The 21,016-nt window shown below is 40.3% G+C and overlaps 1 protein-coding gene across 1 annotated transcript; it reads right to left on the bottom strand.

Moving 5' to 3' along the window:
* Positions 1-418: 418 nt before the first annotated feature.
* Positions 419-19,149, bottom strand: cerkl (ceramide kinase-like). Its single transcript, XM_034128781.1, has 14 exons — positions 18,885-19,149; positions 18,133-18,242; positions 14,815-15,045; positions 9,692-9,823; positions 8,493-8,556; positions 6,362-6,492; positions 6,162-6,236; positions 4,506-4,683; positions 4,205-4,252; positions 3,976-3,995; positions 3,780-3,897; positions 3,556-3,652; positions 1,723-1,919; positions 419-1,276 (listed from the first exon to the last, which is right to left on the bottom strand). Exons 1-14 carry the CDS (start codon positions 19,046-19,048, stop codon positions 1,198-1,200), a joined length of 1,644 nt encoding a protein of 547 aa, XP_033984672.1. The 5' UTR covers positions 19,049-19,149; the 3' UTR covers positions 419-1,197.
* Between the last annotated feature and the right edge of the window lie 1,867 nt (positions 19,150-21,016).

Below are 21,016 nucleotides of genomic sequence, written 5' to 3'. Positions count from 1 at the left end.
TACCTCTTAAGGCTCTCAAGGACATTTCTTGGCAGAATCACTTTACTTCAGAATTGTTGTTGTTGGAATCGCACAATTAATGGATTTGCTATTGGGGCGTAAGAAAATCTGTGCAACATTTTTGGAACAACCTCGACTTGTTGTGACCAGCCCGTGCAAGTCACAAAGACCACCATTTTATTCAGGCACATTTAAATTATAGAGCTCTTTCTTTAGGATACTCAAAAGATTATGTACGTGAGAAATTAAATAATATTTTTTGGGGTGAACTGCTCCTAGATACAAGCTAAACTATTATTGTGAAAATGCAGAAAAATATGTAACATGGGGAGCCGCAGGGTTGAATGTTGAAAGACTACTTGAAGTAATGTTTGATATTTTAAAATATTCAATGAATGCAGACATCGAAGCCAGCCGCTACCTTCCTTTATGTTTATTTAATACAAATGCACATCACACAGAAATATCTTCTTAGTATTTTAATGAATGAGTATGTTTTTGTTTATGTGAAGTTGTTCTGCACTGGAGTCTCACTGCTTTTAGCAACACCTTTCTATTAAAATTAAGGATTTTCTATTTAAACAACTTGTATTTTTTCATCATCATGATTACATCTGTTAAAACACTGCTTTATCAGAATAATATAATACAAAATGTTATATTAAAATATTACAGTCTTTGGACACTTTGGGCTCGTCGAGTCTGGTTCTGCTCATCTGTACAAAAACATTTAACATAAACTTTATATTTTTTTCTCACAGTGTTGGATTCAATACTTTTAACTTCCAGAAAATGGACAAGATAAAACAAAATGAAAATTGTAAAAAAATAGGCATTAGTAAAATAAAGCCATTTGAGAAGAGCTTGGTATTAACATTTTGTAAAATGTAAACATTAATTTGAATAAAAAAAAAAAATCTTTATCCTCTTCAGTCTGGTCTAGGCGTGACAAACTTTACAAAGCACGGGTAGTTTGGAGTTAAAGAGAGCTTACAAAAGTTACGTTATGTTATTAAAGCTGCAGTTATTAAAAAAAAACAATGCATGAAGTAAACAGGAAGCTGCAAAGCTCTGTTTCTACTTTGATTAAAGCTTCTACGTTAGTTCACATCGCGATGGAAACAGTAATGACCCAGAGAGGGCACTGTCGAGTCACTGTTGTTACCATGGCGATGTGTCTTTGTCTCTCTGATGGACTCAGATGCAGCTGCAGGAGACGGTCGACTCGGCCTCGTCCACCTCCTCCCCGTACAGAGTGATGAGCCGCGGGTGGACCCTGAACGCACCACGTACACAAAAATGCACTTTAGAAAAACAGTGAATTTAAAGCTGGGGTCGTAGGCAGTTTCTTTCTGGCGTCATTGGGTCTCGGAGAGCTGCAGGATTAGAACTGTATTTTTCTATTTATGGCATTTTTACTTTTTTTTGCCTTTTCAATAAAACTGCCTTCCAATGGGAACCAATCAAATTACTAATATTTGAAAGATAATTATGGAATTGTTACCCAATAATGCCAAAAATGTACTGCCCCCGCTTATTTATCAATTTTAAAATGTTCTGTGCATCTTCAATGGATAGCTCAAAGTTTTTTAAGGCATTATTTAATAATACATTTATTAAGATAAAATGTCAGTGTAATCAATACATAAATTAATAACTAGCTGCCACCCTGTTTCAGACAGAGTAATAATATTGTTGATAATGAAGATTTTATATTGATACCTGATAAGCACTTCGTTAGCAATCTCCACCAGCTCTCCGTCGATGTTCAGGGTAAAGGCGGAGGCCTCTGATTGGATGATTGGCGAGGTTTTGGACTCGCCCTCTTCCTCACTCTCCTCCTCCGTCCAGCCAACCAGCGAGCGAGGGCGGATCCTCACTGCGGACACGTCGTGCGTCTCCACGAAGGAGAAGCTGAACTGCAGAGAGACAGACAGTAAAACTGACAGACAGTAGTGTGTGTGTGGTTATGTGTGTGTGTGTGTGTGTGTGTGTGTGTGTGTGTGTGTGTGTGTGTGTGTGTGTGTGTGTGTGTGTGTGTGTGTGTGTTCTCAGGTCAAAAGCTTGTCAAGATCCTCTTTCATCAGGTTGTTAATCTGGACAGGTCACAGGGTTCCTTCCTGTGGACTCTCCCTGTTTGTCTTCTGTAACACCATGGAGCTCCAACAGGGGGCAGCAAAGACCAACAGACAGACAGACAGGCTGTCTCTCTCTCCTGTCTGTCTTTTCTCCTCCGTTTTTTTTCTACAATTAAGTGGATGCACTTTATAGAGTCCAATGGTGGGAAAAAATCAAGTTCAAATTTCAAGCAGATTAATATAGTATATTTATACGAGGAATATTGTAGTTTATTTGTATTTTTATGAATAAACAATAAACTACTTGATTAAGCAATCATCCAAAATGTATTTGTAAACTAATATCAGAAATGATTTATTAAGGTAATATTTTGTTCAAAAATGCCAAACATTAGATTGTTTTCAGCTATGACCAAAAGCACATTTACTTCTATAAGTCAGGTGCTCAGAAGGACGAGGAAGCTAGATCAAAAGTTGCAAACAAACTCGAAACATCGCAAATAAATGATTTAACTTTTAAGTTTGCAGGGTAGTCTGTGGGAGTTTGTTTGCAACCTATGACTTCAACTTTTAAAATGTGAAAATTAACAGTTTTCTTTGTCCTAAATTATAGTAAACTGAATTATTGTAGGTTTGGCCTGTTTGTTGGACTTGAGAAGGCATGTGAATAGATTCAAATGTGAGGTTCAATGTCGGCGTGGGGATTCAAATGGGGGTCCTCATGGTTACATTTCAGCTCCGTCTTGTCATGTTTTTCCCTGAGCTGTCCGTCTCTCCGTCAGGATGTAGGTCAGCGAGTAAACAGCCTGTGAACGCTACACTGTCCGTATATATAGTAAGTGGGTTAGTCTGCAGTCTCTCAGGCTAATCTATCTACTATGTTTATTTTTACTCTGTGAGAGGAGGAGCCTGCAGGATGGCGAGGTCGAGTGATACAACTTACTTAAGGATAGCCGGGTACATTTGAGATACGGGCCACGTGTGCCCAAAGATCCCTATTATTGTCAAACATTTTGTATCTCTCAAAGTTAACCTGAAGATTAAAAATATAACAAATACAGATCTTCAGGATAAATTGACTTAATGGTCTTGTGTTTGTTTTGAATTATTTTTCCAGTCTTACATTTTGCCGTATTTGCACTTACGAATGTCTCTTTCGTATTCTTTTCTTTTGTTTGAACTCAGAGCACATTTTTGGAGAAATCAATTGAGGAGTACCTCCAAAATCAATAATCCATTAAAAGCACTCAAACAGAAACTTGAGTGTTCCTAAAACTAATGGGCATGTCCAAATACAAGCTTTTGTATAATTGTATTATTATATACACATTTGAAACTCAACATTGTACCTTCTTGCATTAAAAAAATAAAATAAAAACATCCCAAACCCACGTTTTCTAAAAATAACTAAAGTGTAGAATTCATTTATATATGTTTTCATTGTGTTTGGAAGATTTTGATTGACAGCTGCTCTCACCTGTCCACTGGAGCTGCCGTATCTCTTCAGGTGTTTGATGAACTCTGACCTGGAAGTGTTTCCGACAGCGATCAATGCTGCGCTGCCATTTGCCAAACTGTCACAAACAGGAAGTGGAAGAGAACGTTCAGAAGCAGAAACAGAATGAAATAAACTTGCAGCGTGGTGCGTTCATGGTCACAACACAGCTGACTTTAGCATTCCCAGATCTGCTGGTCATGTACCTGGTGTTGGGAGCGAGACCTCGAGGTGTGTGTGGGCTCAGGCAGGGGACGGACATGATGCTGATGCTCAGATACAAGCCCTGATTGGTCGTCCAGGACTCCTCCACTTCTGCATCAACTGATCACAAATGGAAAAATTCTAAATCAAACTAGTTTGACAGAGACGGAAATCTGAACCAGCAAGTACCATTCTCACCTGACCCGGAGTCCTTGTCTCTGAGAAAGAGGAGATCATATTTAGTTTTAAACATGACAGGCAATCGATATAACACACTGACATTTATAAACACATCCCTGTTTCTCTACCACATTTAAGTTTACATGCACAGTTATATTCCACTTTTATTATTTAGTATAAATAATCAACTACAGAGCCTTGTAAAGAGCACTAATACTTTGTTTCACAGATTGCTAATGTTCCTCACCTGTTTGACTTCTTTGCTGGTAGAAAAGACAGCTGACAGTCCTCTGGTCTGAGACAGAAAAGAAAAATAATCCAGAATAAGAGTTCTGGGAGTCTTATACTACATATAACCTAAATCCTTGGATCCACACCACATCTGAGTCCAATCATAAATCTTCAGCTTTCAGAACTGCTTTTAATGGGTGATTAATGTTGTGTGTAGTTTTATATGATCATTTTAAACTATGTGAAATGTCTTCAAGTATAGAAAGTAAATCTAACTTACTGTATACAACAAATACATTTCTATCTCTGTGTTTTACCTCAGCCTAGCCAGCGTCTTCACCAGAGCATACTCTCGTCTCCGCGTTGAGGACATCCACCTCTTCTTCTCCGCCCGCGCTAAGCACTGTCCACCAAAGCCAAACATGGCGGAGAAACCGAAATGCACCAACTGACCGAGAGACGAGAAGCTGCACATGTCCACCTGCTGCAGGTGACCTGCAGACAGAGGGGGAGATGAATACTGATGAAAGATTATGAATATTTATTATGCTTGGGACCCTCCACACACACAGCCTGTACATAGGCCAAGTGGTCGTATGGTGAGAAGCTCATTAATATGAATGAGAGGCAACACTCCAAATATGGGCGACAGAAAGAGGTCAGGAGTGTGTGTTTGTGTGTGTATGTGTTAATATCTATAGATTCCGTAAATTGATCCCATTGGAATAGAGTGAACAGTCTCTAAAGCAGCTAATTTAAGAAGATAGTTACATCTGTTCAATTTAATGTTTAATTTTTTCAAAGCTTCGAGATGATTGTCACAATTGGGTGAAACTCTCCTTTAAATGACTCTAAACAATTTTACTGTGTTTACAAGTAAGCCAATTTTAAAAAATGCCATGAAAACTCCATCAGCAGATCGAAGTAAGTCAACCTCTACTCTAAACATTTCCCTACGGCCTTTGAATGTAACACACACACACACACACACACACACACACACACACACACACACACACACACACACACACACACACACACACACACACACACACACACACACACACACACACACACACACACACACACACACACACACACACACACACACACACACACACACACACTACACACACACACACACACACACACACACACACCATCTGGACACATACCTGCTCTAACCTACTGAACTGCGGTGCTGTCTGACCACCTGTCTGTCTGACTGCCTGTCTCTCTTTCTGGATATAATCAGATTTCCTCTCCATATGTGTGTGTGTGGGTCTCAGTCAGTGTGTCAGTGTGTGTCAGTGATATTAAGCCTGCTGCGCTTCTTAAGAGTGTAACCAATTTTTATTTTGAACATAGCGAAGGTACAGTCCAAACATGTGGGTTTTCAGTCTGCGACAGAAGATGTGTAGACTTCCAGTCTTTATTTAAGCTAAGCTGCAGGCTCTAGCTTCATATTAAACATATTTACACGAGAGACACTGAGGTGTAACAGACAGGTCAGGTATATTCACTTTGGTTGAGTCGCTAATTCACCTGAACTCACCTGGGTCCGTGGGAACAGCTTTCCTATTGTTCAGGAATTGTATGTGTCAAGGGTTAGCACAGACAATTAGTCTTGATTAGTGTTAATTAAACACCGTCCCACATTCATTCAAACACAGCAGCCCGCTAACTGATTGGTCTGCAGGTGTACTTGACAGGTGAAGTGGGAGGGGCTACAGTAAGCAGAGTAGACCTGTGATTTAGAGTGAAACTGATCCTGCTGTTAGACATCTGTCTGCCTGTACGTTTGTTTATTCTCAAACTGAATGACCATCAACCGATCACAGTTACGCTCGACACAGGTAAAATATATTTTAGGCAAGGTAACTATAGATATAGAACAAGTAGAACCAACCCAGGACAATATGACTAACGATGATGCACGTTGTATCTTTGGATCTAGGACAGGTTGAACTTACCAAGGACAATGTGCAGGGCTGCAGTGACTGGATCTCTGACTCCATGAACAGAACAGGAAACCACGTCTGTAGAACCTGTCAAGATGAACCAACAGTTAATGAAACATCACGGCTGTTCTACAAAAAGGTTGATATAAATATATATATGTATTTCTGCGCAGAGTTAGTTTGCAGTTTTGAGGTTGTGCCCTGTCTCTCACCAGCAGGAATGATTCCAAGAGGCAGCACTGCTGTCACTGGTTTCTCTGGGGATCCAGCATCCAGCTGAGCTCTGAAGACCAGAGCGTGACACAGCTCCGCCACCGACCCGTCCCCCCCAACACACACCACCCTGAGGGACAGACAGGCAGACAGGTAGAAAAGTATTTGTATAGTTGTCTCAACTATGTTCTGGACTTCTAATGAGAGTATTTTATTACTTAGGGTTACTTCTGACAGGAACTCCAGTGACATTGATCCATCATAAAAGTGTTTTATTGTTGGGGTCCTTTAAGTTCCTGGTCCTCCAGCAGGTGGCATGGCTTCTCCACAGAACCATTGTCAAATATTTTTTACTGACAATGGCACTGAAAAGGGCTGGGTATTGAGCCTCAATACTTTTTTTGTGACCAAACTGTGTCTGGAGTACCAAGTATCCTAAAGAGTTAGGGTTACCCTAACCCACTGAAGGTCATTGTTGTAGTTTTGTTTACATACACATCCAAAGAGAATATTGTTAAGAAAAAAACCTGAAGCCCAGGTATGGAAAAATGTAAATGAGATGAAAACCAGTTGTTTTCTGGGAATTTGGTTTACATTTTCAAATGACATATCTGAACGGTTGTATGGGTTAAAACATTTAGTTTTTATTCTCTCAAAAATGTTTGGTTTATGGTGAGTCAAAATAAATGAGTACTGTTGCATGCTGCATGCGTAATAAGGCATATTATCCCTATTATTATTAGTATCTTTTTTAGGAGCTAAAAATGAGAAGCTTCCTCTTCAGAGTTGGTGTTTCCAGTAAATGTGAAGTAAACAGACTCCGCCCCCTCCCCCTCCTCCTGTGTATGGGATTACCTGAAGCTCCGGTCACCACGGTGACAGCCAGCCTAATTGGCAAATGTAGGTTTCAACCACACACACACACACACACACACACACACACACACACACACACACACACACACACACACACACACACACACACACACACACACAACACACACACCACACACACACACACACACACACACACACACACACACACTCAGCAGCTAGCTTAGCAACGCTGAGCTAATCTTCTCTAAGCACATTAAGCTTTATGAGGCCTGAGCACAAAAGCTGCTTACAGACACACATACATGAACACACACACACACTGATCACAGATAGTAATGATGAGAGTTTGATCAGTGTATTTTCATTTAGATAAGTTATATTATATCTCTTGAAAGCACAACATATTATTTTCACTTTTAGTTTAGAGGTAAGCTCAGTTAGAAGTTAGTGATTTCACCTGTCTCTCTGTTAGTCTTAGTTTGTGTGTGTTTGAGTGGGTAATCAGTCTGGGTCAGTGTGTTTTAGTGTCAGCCTCTGAACTGCTGTCTAATGATCTGTTTCAGTGCAGACTGTTGTGGGAGGAAGATGTCACAGTTTGAGAACAACATGTTGACTTGTTACCTTACACTTTAATATAAACAGTGGGCCTTCATTTTACAGCTTTGACTTTATTCATGCGAAAGAGACTTTACATATTAATCCTCACATCCAACACCTGAAAAAGCATTTAAGCCAATATCCTGAAACTGATCCCATCCCATTTCGGAAATATATATATATATATATATATATATATATATATATTTTTTAGTATCCGTGTATACAATACCTGTTTCGGTGTGATGTGATTGCTATCAATTTTGTATGGCCTGGCTCATGTTTAACATGTGACAAGTACACACAGAGATTAAACTCATTATTGCAGGACAATATAATGTATGTAGTCATTTTATTTTTTTATTTGTACTGTTTCTGATTTTATTTAAAGTGTCTTTGAGCACCAGGAAAAGCGCTATAAAAATTAAATGTATTATTATTATTATTATTATTATTATTATAAGGGCTATATTTGATCCATAATGAGATTACTGAAATTATTAAAAATGTTATTGAAGCCCCCTTAACCCTGGGAAAATACCTTCTCCAAATCACATTTATGCTTCAGAATAAGATCAGGTGTGTTAATCAAAATTAGATTTATAGCAGGAAGTTTAGAGTAGAGTAGAGTGATTTATTTATAGTCCAGTAAACAATTGTAAATGTTAAATCGAGGGAGAGAGGGAGAAAACTAACCCATCATATCCATCCAGCTTGCATTCCTTCATCACTGAGAGAGCATGACCCTTTTTCTCCGTAACTGGAGAGAGAGACAGGAAGAGAGAGAGACAGGAGGAGAGAGAGGGGAGGAGAGTGGGGGAAACAGAGAGTGAAACAGATGGAGAGACACTGAGATGGACAGAGATAAAGTGTTCATGTATGTGTGTGGTCACATGTACACGAGTGTGTGTTCGATGGCTGCCAAAAAAAAGTGGGACAACGGATATCACACCATCTGCTGAGAGGAGGAAAGGAGACAAGGAGAGAAAAAGGGATACAGAGAGACACAGGAGATGAGAGGATAAGAATCAAGAGAAGAGGAGAGGTGAGGTTTGAGGAGCTAAGAAGTTGAAACAAAAGTATGGAGTAAAAAGATGCAGATATGAGGAGGAAGATAAAAGGTGGACGTAGCCAGGAGAAAATATCAGATGAGAGGAAACAAGAAAGGAGATAAGAGAAGAGGACATGAGATAAAGGGAAAAGAGAGGAAACAAGAAAGGAGATAAGAGAAGAGGAGATGAGATAAAGTGAAAAGAGAGGAAACAAGAAAGGAGAGAAGAGAAGAGGAGATGAGATAAAGTGAAAAGAGAGGAAACAAGAAAGGAGAGAAGATGAGGGGAGGAGAAGATATAAGGAGGAGTAAAGGAAAGGACAGGCAAGAGAAGGGAAGAGGAGAAAAGAGGATAGAAGGCATGGAGATGAAACAAGAGTGATGAGGAGACAGGGAGATCTTTGGAAAGCATTATTTGAAATATAAAAAGAGGAGAAAAATTAGTCAGGAGAAAAGAGGAGAGGAGCAGGTTGTCTCTCTGTCACAACAGATGGGCTAAGCTCCGCCCCCTGTATCAAGTTACTTAGCGACTAGAGACTGCCATTAACTCTGACCTTTGGACACACACACACACACACACACACACACACACACACACACACACACACACACACACACACACACACACACACACACACACACACACACACTGATTTCACATTGTCTTCTCTTATATCAATAAAGATGGAAGGACAGTTCTGCCGCACTCCAACAACGTTTTAATACAATATACATAAGTTGTAACATCTGGAAGTCAAACTAAGGGTATTATATTTCTGATTATAATTACTATTATTTGTTGTGAAGTTGATCAGTGGATAAATAAAAAATGAGGTGGACTGACCAGTGATGTCAGTGCGGACGTCAGCCATTTTGAAGAGGGGAGCCACGTGTTCTCTGTAGATGTGAACGGCGTCCTTCTTGTGGCTGCAGGGGTTTATGAACACCTTTAGATACCTGGGACGAGTGCTGGGCCCTGCAAACAAACACATACAACATTTTGTCTCAATTTGTCAGAATTGTTTTGGTTCCAGCTTCTTAAATGTGGTGATTATTCAGCTTTTCTCTATTTCATGTTGTGAACAAAAGAAACTAGTAAAAGTCATGGTGATGAATTGAAGATGATCCTTAAAAGAGGAGATAGACACCTCTGTGCTCTTATAACATGGAGGAGGCCTGTATGATGCAAAAATATTCAGCATATCATTTACATCATCAACAGTGGTAGATCTTGTTTATGCATGAGAGCCCCTCTCTATATACACTGCTGTCTTGCTGTGTGTGTGTGTGTGTGTGTGTGTGTGTGTGTGTGTGTGTGTGTGTGTGTGTGTGTGTGTGTGTGTGTGTGTGTGTGTGTGTGTGTGTGTGTGTGTGTGTGTGTGTGTGTGTGTGTGTGTGTGTGTGTGTGTGTGTGTGTGTGTGTGTGTGTGTGTGGTTACATGGTATCGACTCCAAACTACAGTCACAAACACACACACCCCAGACCCCCTGTACAGCTCATCATTAGGCCGATTTAGAGACCGCATTATAACTCCCCGTAGACCTGCACAGATCAATACACACACACACACCAGCTCCATTATCCAGATCATTACTATAATCTGTTCCCAGAAGGCTGTGACCTCGCCCTGATAATGACCCTTACACACACTCACACACACTCACACTCACACACAGTGCACCTCCTGGCATCCCTTACACCCCACAGCAAGGACCAGGAGGAGTTACCCTGCACCCCTGCCACTTTTCTCTCTACTCGTCCCCCACCCATACCAGAAGCTCGCCCACTTTGGTGCCACCCAAAAATGTAGACCCTATCAAACTCCAACAGTTTTCCACTAGGGGACTTAAGGACCTGGGATGAAACCACAGGACATTTTGGCGAAGGGGTTTAGGATAATACTTGTAATCTGAAAAAGTTGTTACTTTTATTTCGAGCACTTGTCTGTTTACTTGCTTATAGAAGCAGATTGATGCCCATGCTGTTAAGAACAAAAGTATTTAAAATATTTAAAAATAACTCATGTCCCTTGAAATGTGATCCTGAAAGCTCGAACTAGGCCTGTCTGTCACACACACACAGTCTCAGAGGAGATGAGGTCATTCAATTTGCTGATATGTTTCTAAGAAGAAATGCAGACAGACCGGTACATGTAGACAGATCAAGTATCAGTCAGATCATCTCCGAGCCCCGGCTAGCGGCAGGTTGCTATGGCGTTGCTAAAATGTTGTCATGGTAAACAATCCCAGTGTTGTCAAGCAGAAGTGTTGAGTTTCTGACTGAAAACCAAAGATGCTAGATGTGTGGAGAAAAACAAGATTATATTGTGCTGCAGACTCCCCCTGATGTCAGCGGACAGAAGTCATCAATTAAAGGCTTTAAATGTCCAGTTTGATCAGATTCTCCGGAACGATCCAGTCTACTGATTTCGTTTTTTAGACATGAGACTTAAAGGTTAAATTCTACTGTAGTATTTGTAGAGACAAAACTCGTAAGTAGCCCTCCAATTTCAAACTTCATTGCTTTCTGCAGTTTTTATTGAATATCTTCGGGTTTGGGACTGCTGGTAAAAGTAAGCCATTTCACTTTAGGCTTGGGGAACCTGTTTTGAATGTTATTACATTACATTACATTACATGTCAGTCACTTGTTAGACGCTTTTATCCAAAGCGACTTACATACTCAATACTGTGGGCAATCCCCACAGGAGCAATTGTTATCATACTCATCATATTGTTGTTATCAGTTATTTTACAAAAATACATAAATGTTAACCTGCTAGAAGAGCTAAGGGAAAGAACAGAGGATCACCAAAGTTGGTATGTTTTATCCTTTTTGGACCATAAATGTCTGTACACTACGTCATGCGTGATAATTGTTAAGACATTGACTGACGGGCGACAAACCCTTTCAATTGCCAAGTTGCATTGAAATCATTGTGCAAAAATAAAGGGGGTTCAAAGGGTTTGACCTTTGATACAACCATTATTTAGCATTTTGCATATATCCTCTGTATATTGATTGGGTGGGTGGAGGTGGGGGTATGCATGTGTGCTGCTGTACCATAAAGTTTGTTTCCTGACAAACAAATTAGGCCTCCTACCTGAATATGAGGTAGACTGTCACTATGGAGACACTCACTGACTTCACAGACCCACCGGTTAATATGTAACACAAAGCAGCACACACACGGCCATAAAGCGGTTTATAGAGTTTAGTCAAACTCAGACATAACCATCTTGTGTGGTAAAAGACTACACACAGTTCAATGCTTCATGTTTGATGGAACAGTTTGTGTTAGTCATATAGTATTTCTGGTCGGAAAACCCCTAGTAAAAACTATATTGTTGTGTTTAATACTGCAGTTGGGGGGGCAAACAGCCTCTTGGCACTTGCTCTGAAGGCCACATTTCAAACTTAACCTTCCTTTTGGCTTGTTATACATTTCACTTAAAACTGTGTTTCTGCCTTCTTAGCCAAATATTCAATGATAAAACATCTTTGACTTTAGGTATTATTTTCTCCTTTAGTTAATTGCAAATGTTAAAAGAAAGACCTAATAAGATTCTTTAAGGGATACCAAAGGGTTTGGATCTGATTAAATGTTATTAAACAACCCACCTGCTGTCCACACAGTGTAAAGATGTCGTCACTTTGACCTTTAGACACCTTACAGTACCACCAGACTGACCATCACCACTTCCCACTGATGTCACTATGCAAACAAACTAACAGCTCTGTAAGCGAGCAGAAAACTGACGTTAGATTGACAAGACAATTGATCTGGGAGGAGCTGCGGTGGCCGCTGGTGGCTTGGGGCGAACTCAGTCTGGCCGTCCCGTGAACTCCGCCGCCACCACCGGTCTGTCAGTCTGTTGTACTGTTAAACAACTGCAGTCAATCCATCCCACCGTCTGACTGCGTTGTATGGAGACAGACTCTATACAGCATCACTGCCTGCCTTTTGTCACTCTGACTGCCATTCACTCTCTGCACAGCGTTCTGCAGCTGCTTCACACAGCCAATAACGCTCTAGAAACTGAAAGTGTCTGCTCTCCGTTCGCCATTGTGCAGCTGAATGTTCGGACCTGAAGGTTAAGAAGTGGCGGTAGTGTCAGCGGCGGCGAGACTGACTGCTCCGCGACGCCACGATTCACACAACAATGCGCTTTTCACACTGACCTCTGGCTGGAAAATAGGCTTAATGTCCGCACAGCAGCAGAGCGGCCGACTGTTTACCTTTCACACACACACATACAGAGACTCCTTCGCCGTGGTGTGTAAAGTCACAAAAGCCTCCACAGTTTGATGTGCAGTGTGACCACGCGAGCTGACACACGACCTGTGAACCATTCATGTGTGTGTGTGTGTGTGTGAGGCCAAAGGAAAACACTTAAAGAAGTTGTGACTTTGCTGCAGGGCATCATAGGTAATCTGGTTTGACGGACAGACGGACGGACAGACAGACAGGTGACCGGCGATTATGTGTCAGACCGATTGCCATGGTGACAAAACGACGGTAATGTGTGTGTGACCTTTGACCTCGTCATTTATGGATAGCTTGTAACACCTCTGTTGCAGTCGAAACAAACTGAAATGTAAAGTGTGTTTTGTGTGAGTTAAATCCATACACAGAGCACTCAAACATTTCTATTGTGGGTTAAGTGTCAGCCAGACACCGCCTGCTACAGTGCACCTGGGAAACCAGCGTCTGGGAACTTCAGTCTGCAGCAACTTCCAGAACTTTATCAAACTGGTTTCCTGGATTCATGCAAACTTATGTTTTGTTGGCAAGCAAGTTAATAATGGTGAAATCAACTCAAAGATGAAATGGCAGGAAACACTGAGGGAGATAATTAATTAATACATTTTCTGTCTCTTTTACATTACACCTAGACATGTAATTCATTGTTAATATAAAAAAGTATTCCATAAAATGAATACAGTAACTAGGGCAGCTTTAAGGGAATAAGTCCACATTTTATGCAACAGATTTTTCGTTTGTACGCATATTACACATTTACAATCAAGTTTAGTATAGATATCATGTCTGTTGTTTTCCTAGTTTGGTGTAAAAGAACTGGATTCATGGTTCTGACCTCAAAACCATTCCATACCTTTAGGATAAACTAGAAATCCAACTGTGAGCCAGACTTTATCACCCAACCGTGTCAGACCTTACTAAAGCTCTTGCGGCTAAACGGGAGCAAATCTCTGCTGGTGGACAGTCTGAAACCAGCAGCACAGAGGCTGTAAACTCTGGCACACCCTTTACATTTGCCCTTGTGGTGTACATCAGCTACGGTTTTACGTCCCAATAGTGTGGTTTTCGTCGCGAGCTAAAGTGAATTGGACACACACGTGATTGTGTAGACGAGTAGTTTAGCTAATTAATCTCTCTTGCAGACAACAAGTATTCTATTGCTGACAGCACCTAACTGAGGGTGGCTGAGTGCAGTGTGTGTGTGCGTGTGTGTATAATCTGTGTCTCTTTGTTCCGGTGGATTAGCAGATTAGCTTTACTGATGTAACTGTGACTCACCTGATTATACTGAGTGATGAACAGGGTGATATAAAATAAGGTCCGTATTCCAAATTACATACATTTTCTTTTTACTTCAAGTGTGTACTGCAGCTTCCATTACATACGTGTATTGTTGCATAATTTTGTCTAAACACTGAAAACAATTTATCTGTGACCAGCAGCTCTTTAGTTTTGTCTCTCAGTTCACAAACAATTATTAGGAGGTGGAAATTTGGCATGGGGATCATTTTGAATATTCTTTTAGGCTGTGTTTGCATAAACAAGTGGATGCACCTATGTGGTTGCAGCTATTTGCTGTTGTTCTACAGTCTGCCACTATGGAAGGCAAGTATTGCTATTTGTCTGCCTCAAAAAAAAAATGTATCCAATATTTTGGCAGCCCACTTATATTTAATTTCTTCTAAATGTGTGTGTTTGTTACCTGTGATCAGCTCCTTCAGGGTGTTGTACCATATGTGTGTGTGTTCTGTGGAGGCGTTGTGGAGGTGCAGCGTATCCCCCTCCAGCCTCCTCCCTCTCCTCTTGCAGCAGAACAGAGCCACACCGAGCACGGCCCCCCCCGACTGCTGTCCCGCCGCCCGCCGCCGCTTCACCTTCACTGCATACACATCCTGCAGCAGCAGTACACCTGGCTGCGGGACACTCGTCTCACCTGCACAGAGAGAGGTCGATTAAACACACGCACAAAATGCACCTAATGTTAATAACACTCAAGATATATACAAATAAATAAATAAAGTAGTAACTGAAATGTGAGATATTTTCTATTTTCTATTAATGTAAACCAAAAAATGGCTTTTATTTTGAAAATCAAACAAGCAGACACATGTCACAGCAGGTGGACAAACATCTGTACATGAAAAAACAAACCCTTTAATTAAATATTAATCCGCTTTAATCACCAAAAAATATCTGAATCCATCCAGATTTTCATGTCTAATGATGTATTAAAGGAAATCACTTGCATCCCTTCAACAGACATAATAGTCAAAAACACAGCACATATCAGCTTCGATTGTCTAAAAACATGTTCCATAAACATAAATGACAAAAAAAGATGTTAAGCTGCGGCTTTGGCCACATATGATAAATTAAACATGAGACAATAATGATAAATATCAGCATAAACAACTCAAAACCATGCACCTTCAACAACAGATCCGAACCACTCAGAGAGCACCAATCCATCAGGAACTAGTTATATATGATACAAGCTGATTAACTCCCCCTCTCTGTGAAATACCCTCCCGCTGCTATCAAATACCAAAAACCCAAAACCACCCGCCTTCTTCCACCCGCCGAGGCCAGCATCCATATGTCAGGGTCACAGTGTGTCTGTCTGTTGTTGTTGCTTCCTTCATGTTGGGTTCATCTCATATTGTAAATAACACAAATTAACATGAATATGACCCACAGCTGGCTTTATTTTTCATTTTAGTCAGAGCAAGGTGTGGCTGAATGTACGACGCTCTTAGCTGATTATAAGTCACCCAACAGTGTGTCCAAATATTCTCACAAACTCAAATTCTTCCTCACATATGCAGTGGAATACTGCACTGTAGAGCCATTAAGGAGAATAATGGCTTCATTTTATACATTGCTGTTTTCATTCTCGATACACACCTATTTGCAGTTTGGCATAATAACCTAAAAGCATTGAAAGAGAGACAGATTTTCCATCCACCCCAATGAAGATGACACTGATCTGAGTTGACAGAACCCACATAGTTGCTGTTCACACACATACATACTGTATACACAACGTACCCACAACAAACACACAACACGCACACTCATACACTGTTGGAGTCCTGTCTCATGGTGTCATGCCATGTGGCTCACTCCGAGGAGGTTTGGATCATACAGAGTTCACACACACACACACACACACACACACACACACACACACACACACACACACACACACACACACACACACACACACACACACACACACACACACACACACACACACATATATTGTACAATGGGGTAACATTACACATTGATCGTGTAAATGCTCGACCACTCTGATAGTGTAATTGATCAGTTATTGTTCCCTTAAAATTCTGACTATTGTAAAACCTCCAGAGATACTTAACTGCCTGAAGGAGATTTCAGTTTTTATCCAGAATAAAGAAAAGCAGGGTGTCCAGATTAATTACAACAACAAAAATTGCAGATGGTCATGAAGTAGCTCCAGAAAATCTAATCATCCCAGAACAGTCCGTTCTTTTATGTGTTAATTTTCTTGTAAAATGATATTGACAATAGCCTCTGGATAAGTTTAATTATTTTAAATTGTGTTCTGAGTAATTGTATTAGTAATTGGATATGCTGCTGTAACAAAATAAATTCCCAAATTGGGATCAATGAAGTACATCTTATCTTATATGTGCCCCAGTGGCCATTGCAAAAAACAAAAATTGGTCTGCATGTATATTCCATGATTTTGTTAGTACAAAACAGTCCAGTCTCTCCGACCGACAGAGAGACAGGCTGCTGGGTGAAACAGGAGGAATTCATGTGCACAAATAAACAACAACTGATCCATTTATATAGAAATATCTAATCAACATACACACACAGCACGCTGGCAGGATGAGTATGTGTGTGTTAATCTCCTCACACTGAGACACTCTAATAACCCCCCACAGGCCGAACCAACTGCTCTATACTACTGCCAACAAACAACCACACACACACACACACACACACACACACACACACACACACACACACACACACACACACACACACACACACACACACACACACACACACACACACACACAGTTGGCTGCCGTAATGGTATTAGCTTGTATGAAATACAACAAAACAGATTGGCATCAACCAAATTCGCGCACACACACACACATACACACACACGCACGCACGCACACACATTGTATTCACACTTTCATCCTGCTCCACTAATCAGTTCTGTTTGAATGGATTTCAACTAAAAACAAGCGCACAACACAGGACATTTCCTAAAATAATTAAAGTAATTTCATAATATTACCACCATGATACCAACCATTACAAAATCAACACAACATGACTGCACCAAAGAATGTGTACACCTTTAAAGAATCAGGCACACTACTTTGTAGTTCCTTATGTTTCTTATACAAAAAGTATATCTTTAAATGTGTGCTTTTTAGGTGTGTTATTTATTTATAGCTTGCTGAGATTGTGGTGGTGGCCATGTTAAGAGACATGCACTGGCAATCAGTCCAGGTAGAAGAGATTGACATCGGAAAATTAAAATGATTAACTCTGATCATGCAAAGAAAAGACTCTTAATTTAATTTTAGAATGTTGTGTGTGTGTGTGTGTGTGTGTGTGTGTGTGTGGTGTGTGTGGTGTGTTGGTGTGTGTGTGTGTGTGTGTGTGTGTGTGTGTGTGTGTGTGTGTGTGTGTGTGTGTGTGTGTGTTGTGTGTGTGTGTGTGTGTGTGTGTGTGTGTGTGTGTGTGTGTGTGTGTGTGTGTTTGTCCAGATGTCATGTTTAAGGTGGTCTCAACATGACCGAACTTCTCCATTACACCACCAGCTGCCTCGAAATACACACTGCCTGCCTGCCTGCCTGCCTGCCTGCCTGCCTGTCTGTCTGTCTGTCTGTCTGTCTGTCTGTCTGTCTGTCTGTCTGTCTGTCTGTCTGTCTGTCTGTCTGTCTGTCTGTCTGTCTGTCTGTCTTTCTGTCTGTAGTGTAGCCATGTCGCTGTGGTAACTGACCTTTGGGGTTCTCCGGGATGATGGGGATCCACGTCAGCCTCGCTTGGGTGAGTAACACGTCATGACTCTTCTTCCCCACTTTGAAGATCCCACGCAGCAAAACACCCTCACTGGCAAAACACACCAAACACACACAGTATATTTGAATATGCCACATAAATGTTTGTAGGCTTACTAAACAAAAGAATGAATTATGCAGACTAATGTCAGAAACCCCAAATCATCTTTTTCCATTCTATATGATGTAATCAAGTGTCCTTCAGTAATATATAACAAGTTCATATGTGTGTAACAAAGTGAATGTTCTTAAATCATACCTGCAGGAGTGAAAGTGTCAAAAAATCAAAACAATAATTGTGGCATTGATTAGAATGTCCCAAGAGGCCACCAAATATTGTATTTTACGGCCAAAATAAATATCTTAATCCCCTTAATTGGACGAAACAAAATGCAGTGCACTAATGTACAGGTTATACAAGGGGGGCAAGAGCGTGATCAGTTTCTGATGGGAGAATTGGACAGCCTTGCTAATGGCTAAAACTAGCAAACACCAACCTGGTTATTCTTAGGGTGTGTAACTTTAAAGGGTTGAGTTTCTAAAGGGTGTTTTTTTTTATTACACTGTAAAAGCTGCCATTCAAGCTACACAACTTCCTGCACGCTGGGCCTTCATGAAGCTTGTGCCCTTTTATTTGTTTCGCCCCTGTCCCTCTGACGGCATGAGTCCGCCTCTGCTAACAACACACACTCACCTGCTCTTCTCTTCCTCCTTAACCTCCTCTTCCTCTTCTTTGTACTTCTCCTCCTCCTCTTCCTCCCCATTCTTCTTTTTCTTCTTCTTCGCACTTTGTTTTTCTCTCTTCTTCTTCGTGCTGTCGCTCTGCTCTCTCTGGAGGTCCTCCTCATTCTCCGACATGTTTATCGAGTCGATCGACGAACAATCAAACAAACACAATAAGTTATGAGGTGGTTCCTTTATGAAAAACCAAGCGGCAGATAAACATACGGTGAGCTGATCACAACTGATGAGCTATGTTGTATTTCCGGGGTGTCGTCGCTATGGAGACGGGGAGCCGCTTTTTCAGACACTTGGCAGATTCACCAGCGTCTAATTAACGTTCGTGCGCGCTCCCGCGTCTATCCTTCATCCAAGCGGGAGTGCGCAAACAGTGAGTCAACTTAAAGCAGTCCTATTTTATAACAATATTTAAAGTTCTCTGGTTATACTTAAATACAGTCATTAGGTACTTGTATATTAACTTGAGTATTTCTAATGTGTACTTCTTGTCTGAATGTGTACTACTTCTTTATAGGCCTAGTTCCTATTACTCTTACTTAAGTTACGAGTTACTTTGCATATTTCACATGTTTTATGAGAACTAATGAGTAGCACAGTGTAGACAATAGTAGATCCTATGTTGAAAGTAGGCTAAAAGTCCTAATTAGTTTACTCATTATGCATAATGTCTGTTTTAGAACAACATATATATAAATGCCGTTAATAACTGTGTAATATATCCTGGCTGCTAAATAAAGGTATTCTGATTCTGAACATATATTTTATTATAATATTTATCAGTGGATTTACATTATATAAATTCGTAAGGCAAAATTCCTCAAACAACACAAAATATTTGAGCACATACTTCCAACATCTAGTCGGCCTAGTCCAGAAATGTGCTAAAAAAAGAAGCCATTATGCAAATGAAAGGTGCAACAACATGATCGTCATATTCTACATATCTAAAACCAGATAGTAGATTGTAACCCCTTTTTAATTACTAACATAGTCACTGTCGTTAAAAAGGACATATTTGTCCCAGTAATGAAAACAGATTATAATTACATTTATTTTGTAGATGACGCCTTTACATGTAACTAGTTAGTCCCAACGACACACCCCTATTTACTATAGTCTGCTTCATCAGGTGCACACTGTCTATGATTTTAATATATACATGCAAACCAAATCAGAGAACAGGATGTTCCCTGACTGGGGTATAACCACCATATTATGGGAATGTGTGTTGATAACAGATGGTTTACTTTAATCTGCATTAATCGGTGTTATGATCTTCCGACAGACTGAAAAAATAAAACCTATATCACAAGTACTACTGCTTACTGCTATTAATACAAGTTTTTGGTTCTACATGTAATTAAAATGTCCACATGACGTTTATATTTATAACTTCCTTTCTCTAAAAAAGGCTGAGGTTAAAGTACTTTTTTTCTTCCTACATCTTATAAGTGTTAGTTAACATTTCTGTTTTGTTTGGTTTTAACAGGATTAATCTTTATGCTCTAATCATAATTATTCCACTAACAGAGAGGCTAAATGGTGGGATATGGCCACCATATTGTCCCTCTTGACTCTCACACACACACACACACACACACACACACACACACACACACACTCAGCAAGACAGCAGTGTATATAGAGAGGGGCTCTCATGCATAAACAAGATCATTTTCATAAATTAAAATCTGCCTGCAGAACGAACATCTGTGCCCTTCACACACACACACACACACACACACACACACACACACACACACACACACACACACACACACACACACACACACACACACACACACACACACACACACACACACACACACACACACACAAACACACAGTGGGATAATGTTGTTAACACGTTAACGTGGTTTTCTCTGTAAGGCGATATGTGTTTTCTCCTCATGTGTTTATTAAAACTTGGAGCCTTAAATCCACTTTAATTAACGCTGTTGTCACATAAAAACGTAATCTCCAATACGTTAATCTTGACATATTCTTGTTTAAGCTGATAGTGTGATAGATTAGAATACCCATCAGTTTTAAATAGACCAGTCATACTAATAATACTGTAAGTAG

The sequence above is a fragment of the Trematomus bernacchii genome, unplaced genomic scaffold (assembly GCF_902827165.1).
Source record: "Trematomus bernacchii unplaced genomic scaffold, fTreBer1.1, whole genome shotgun sequence".
In the NCBI taxonomy this organism is placed as follows: Eukaryota; Metazoa; Chordata; class Actinopteri; order Perciformes; family Nototheniidae; genus Trematomus; species Trematomus bernacchii.
Note: the sequence above shows the minus strand (reverse complement) of the source record. Positions and strands in the feature narration are given on the sequence as shown.

What these genes read in the sequence shown, in the direction of transcription:
- cerkl (XM_034128781.1), bottom strand. Translation starts at nt 19,048, where the DNA reads ATGTCGGAGAATGAGGAGGACCTCCAGAGAGAGCAGAGCGACAGCACG. An exon ending in CATCCCGGAGAACCCCAAAG is followed by an intron (nt 15,046 to 18,132) that starts GTCAGTTACCAC and finishes CTCTCTGTGCAG; the next exon opens with GTGAGACGAGTGTCCCGCAG. An exon ending in AAGACGCTGGCTAGGCTGAG is followed by an intron (nt 4,253 to 4,505) that starts GTAAAACACAGA and finishes TTTCTGTCTCAG; the next exon opens with ACCAGAGGACTGTCAGCTGT.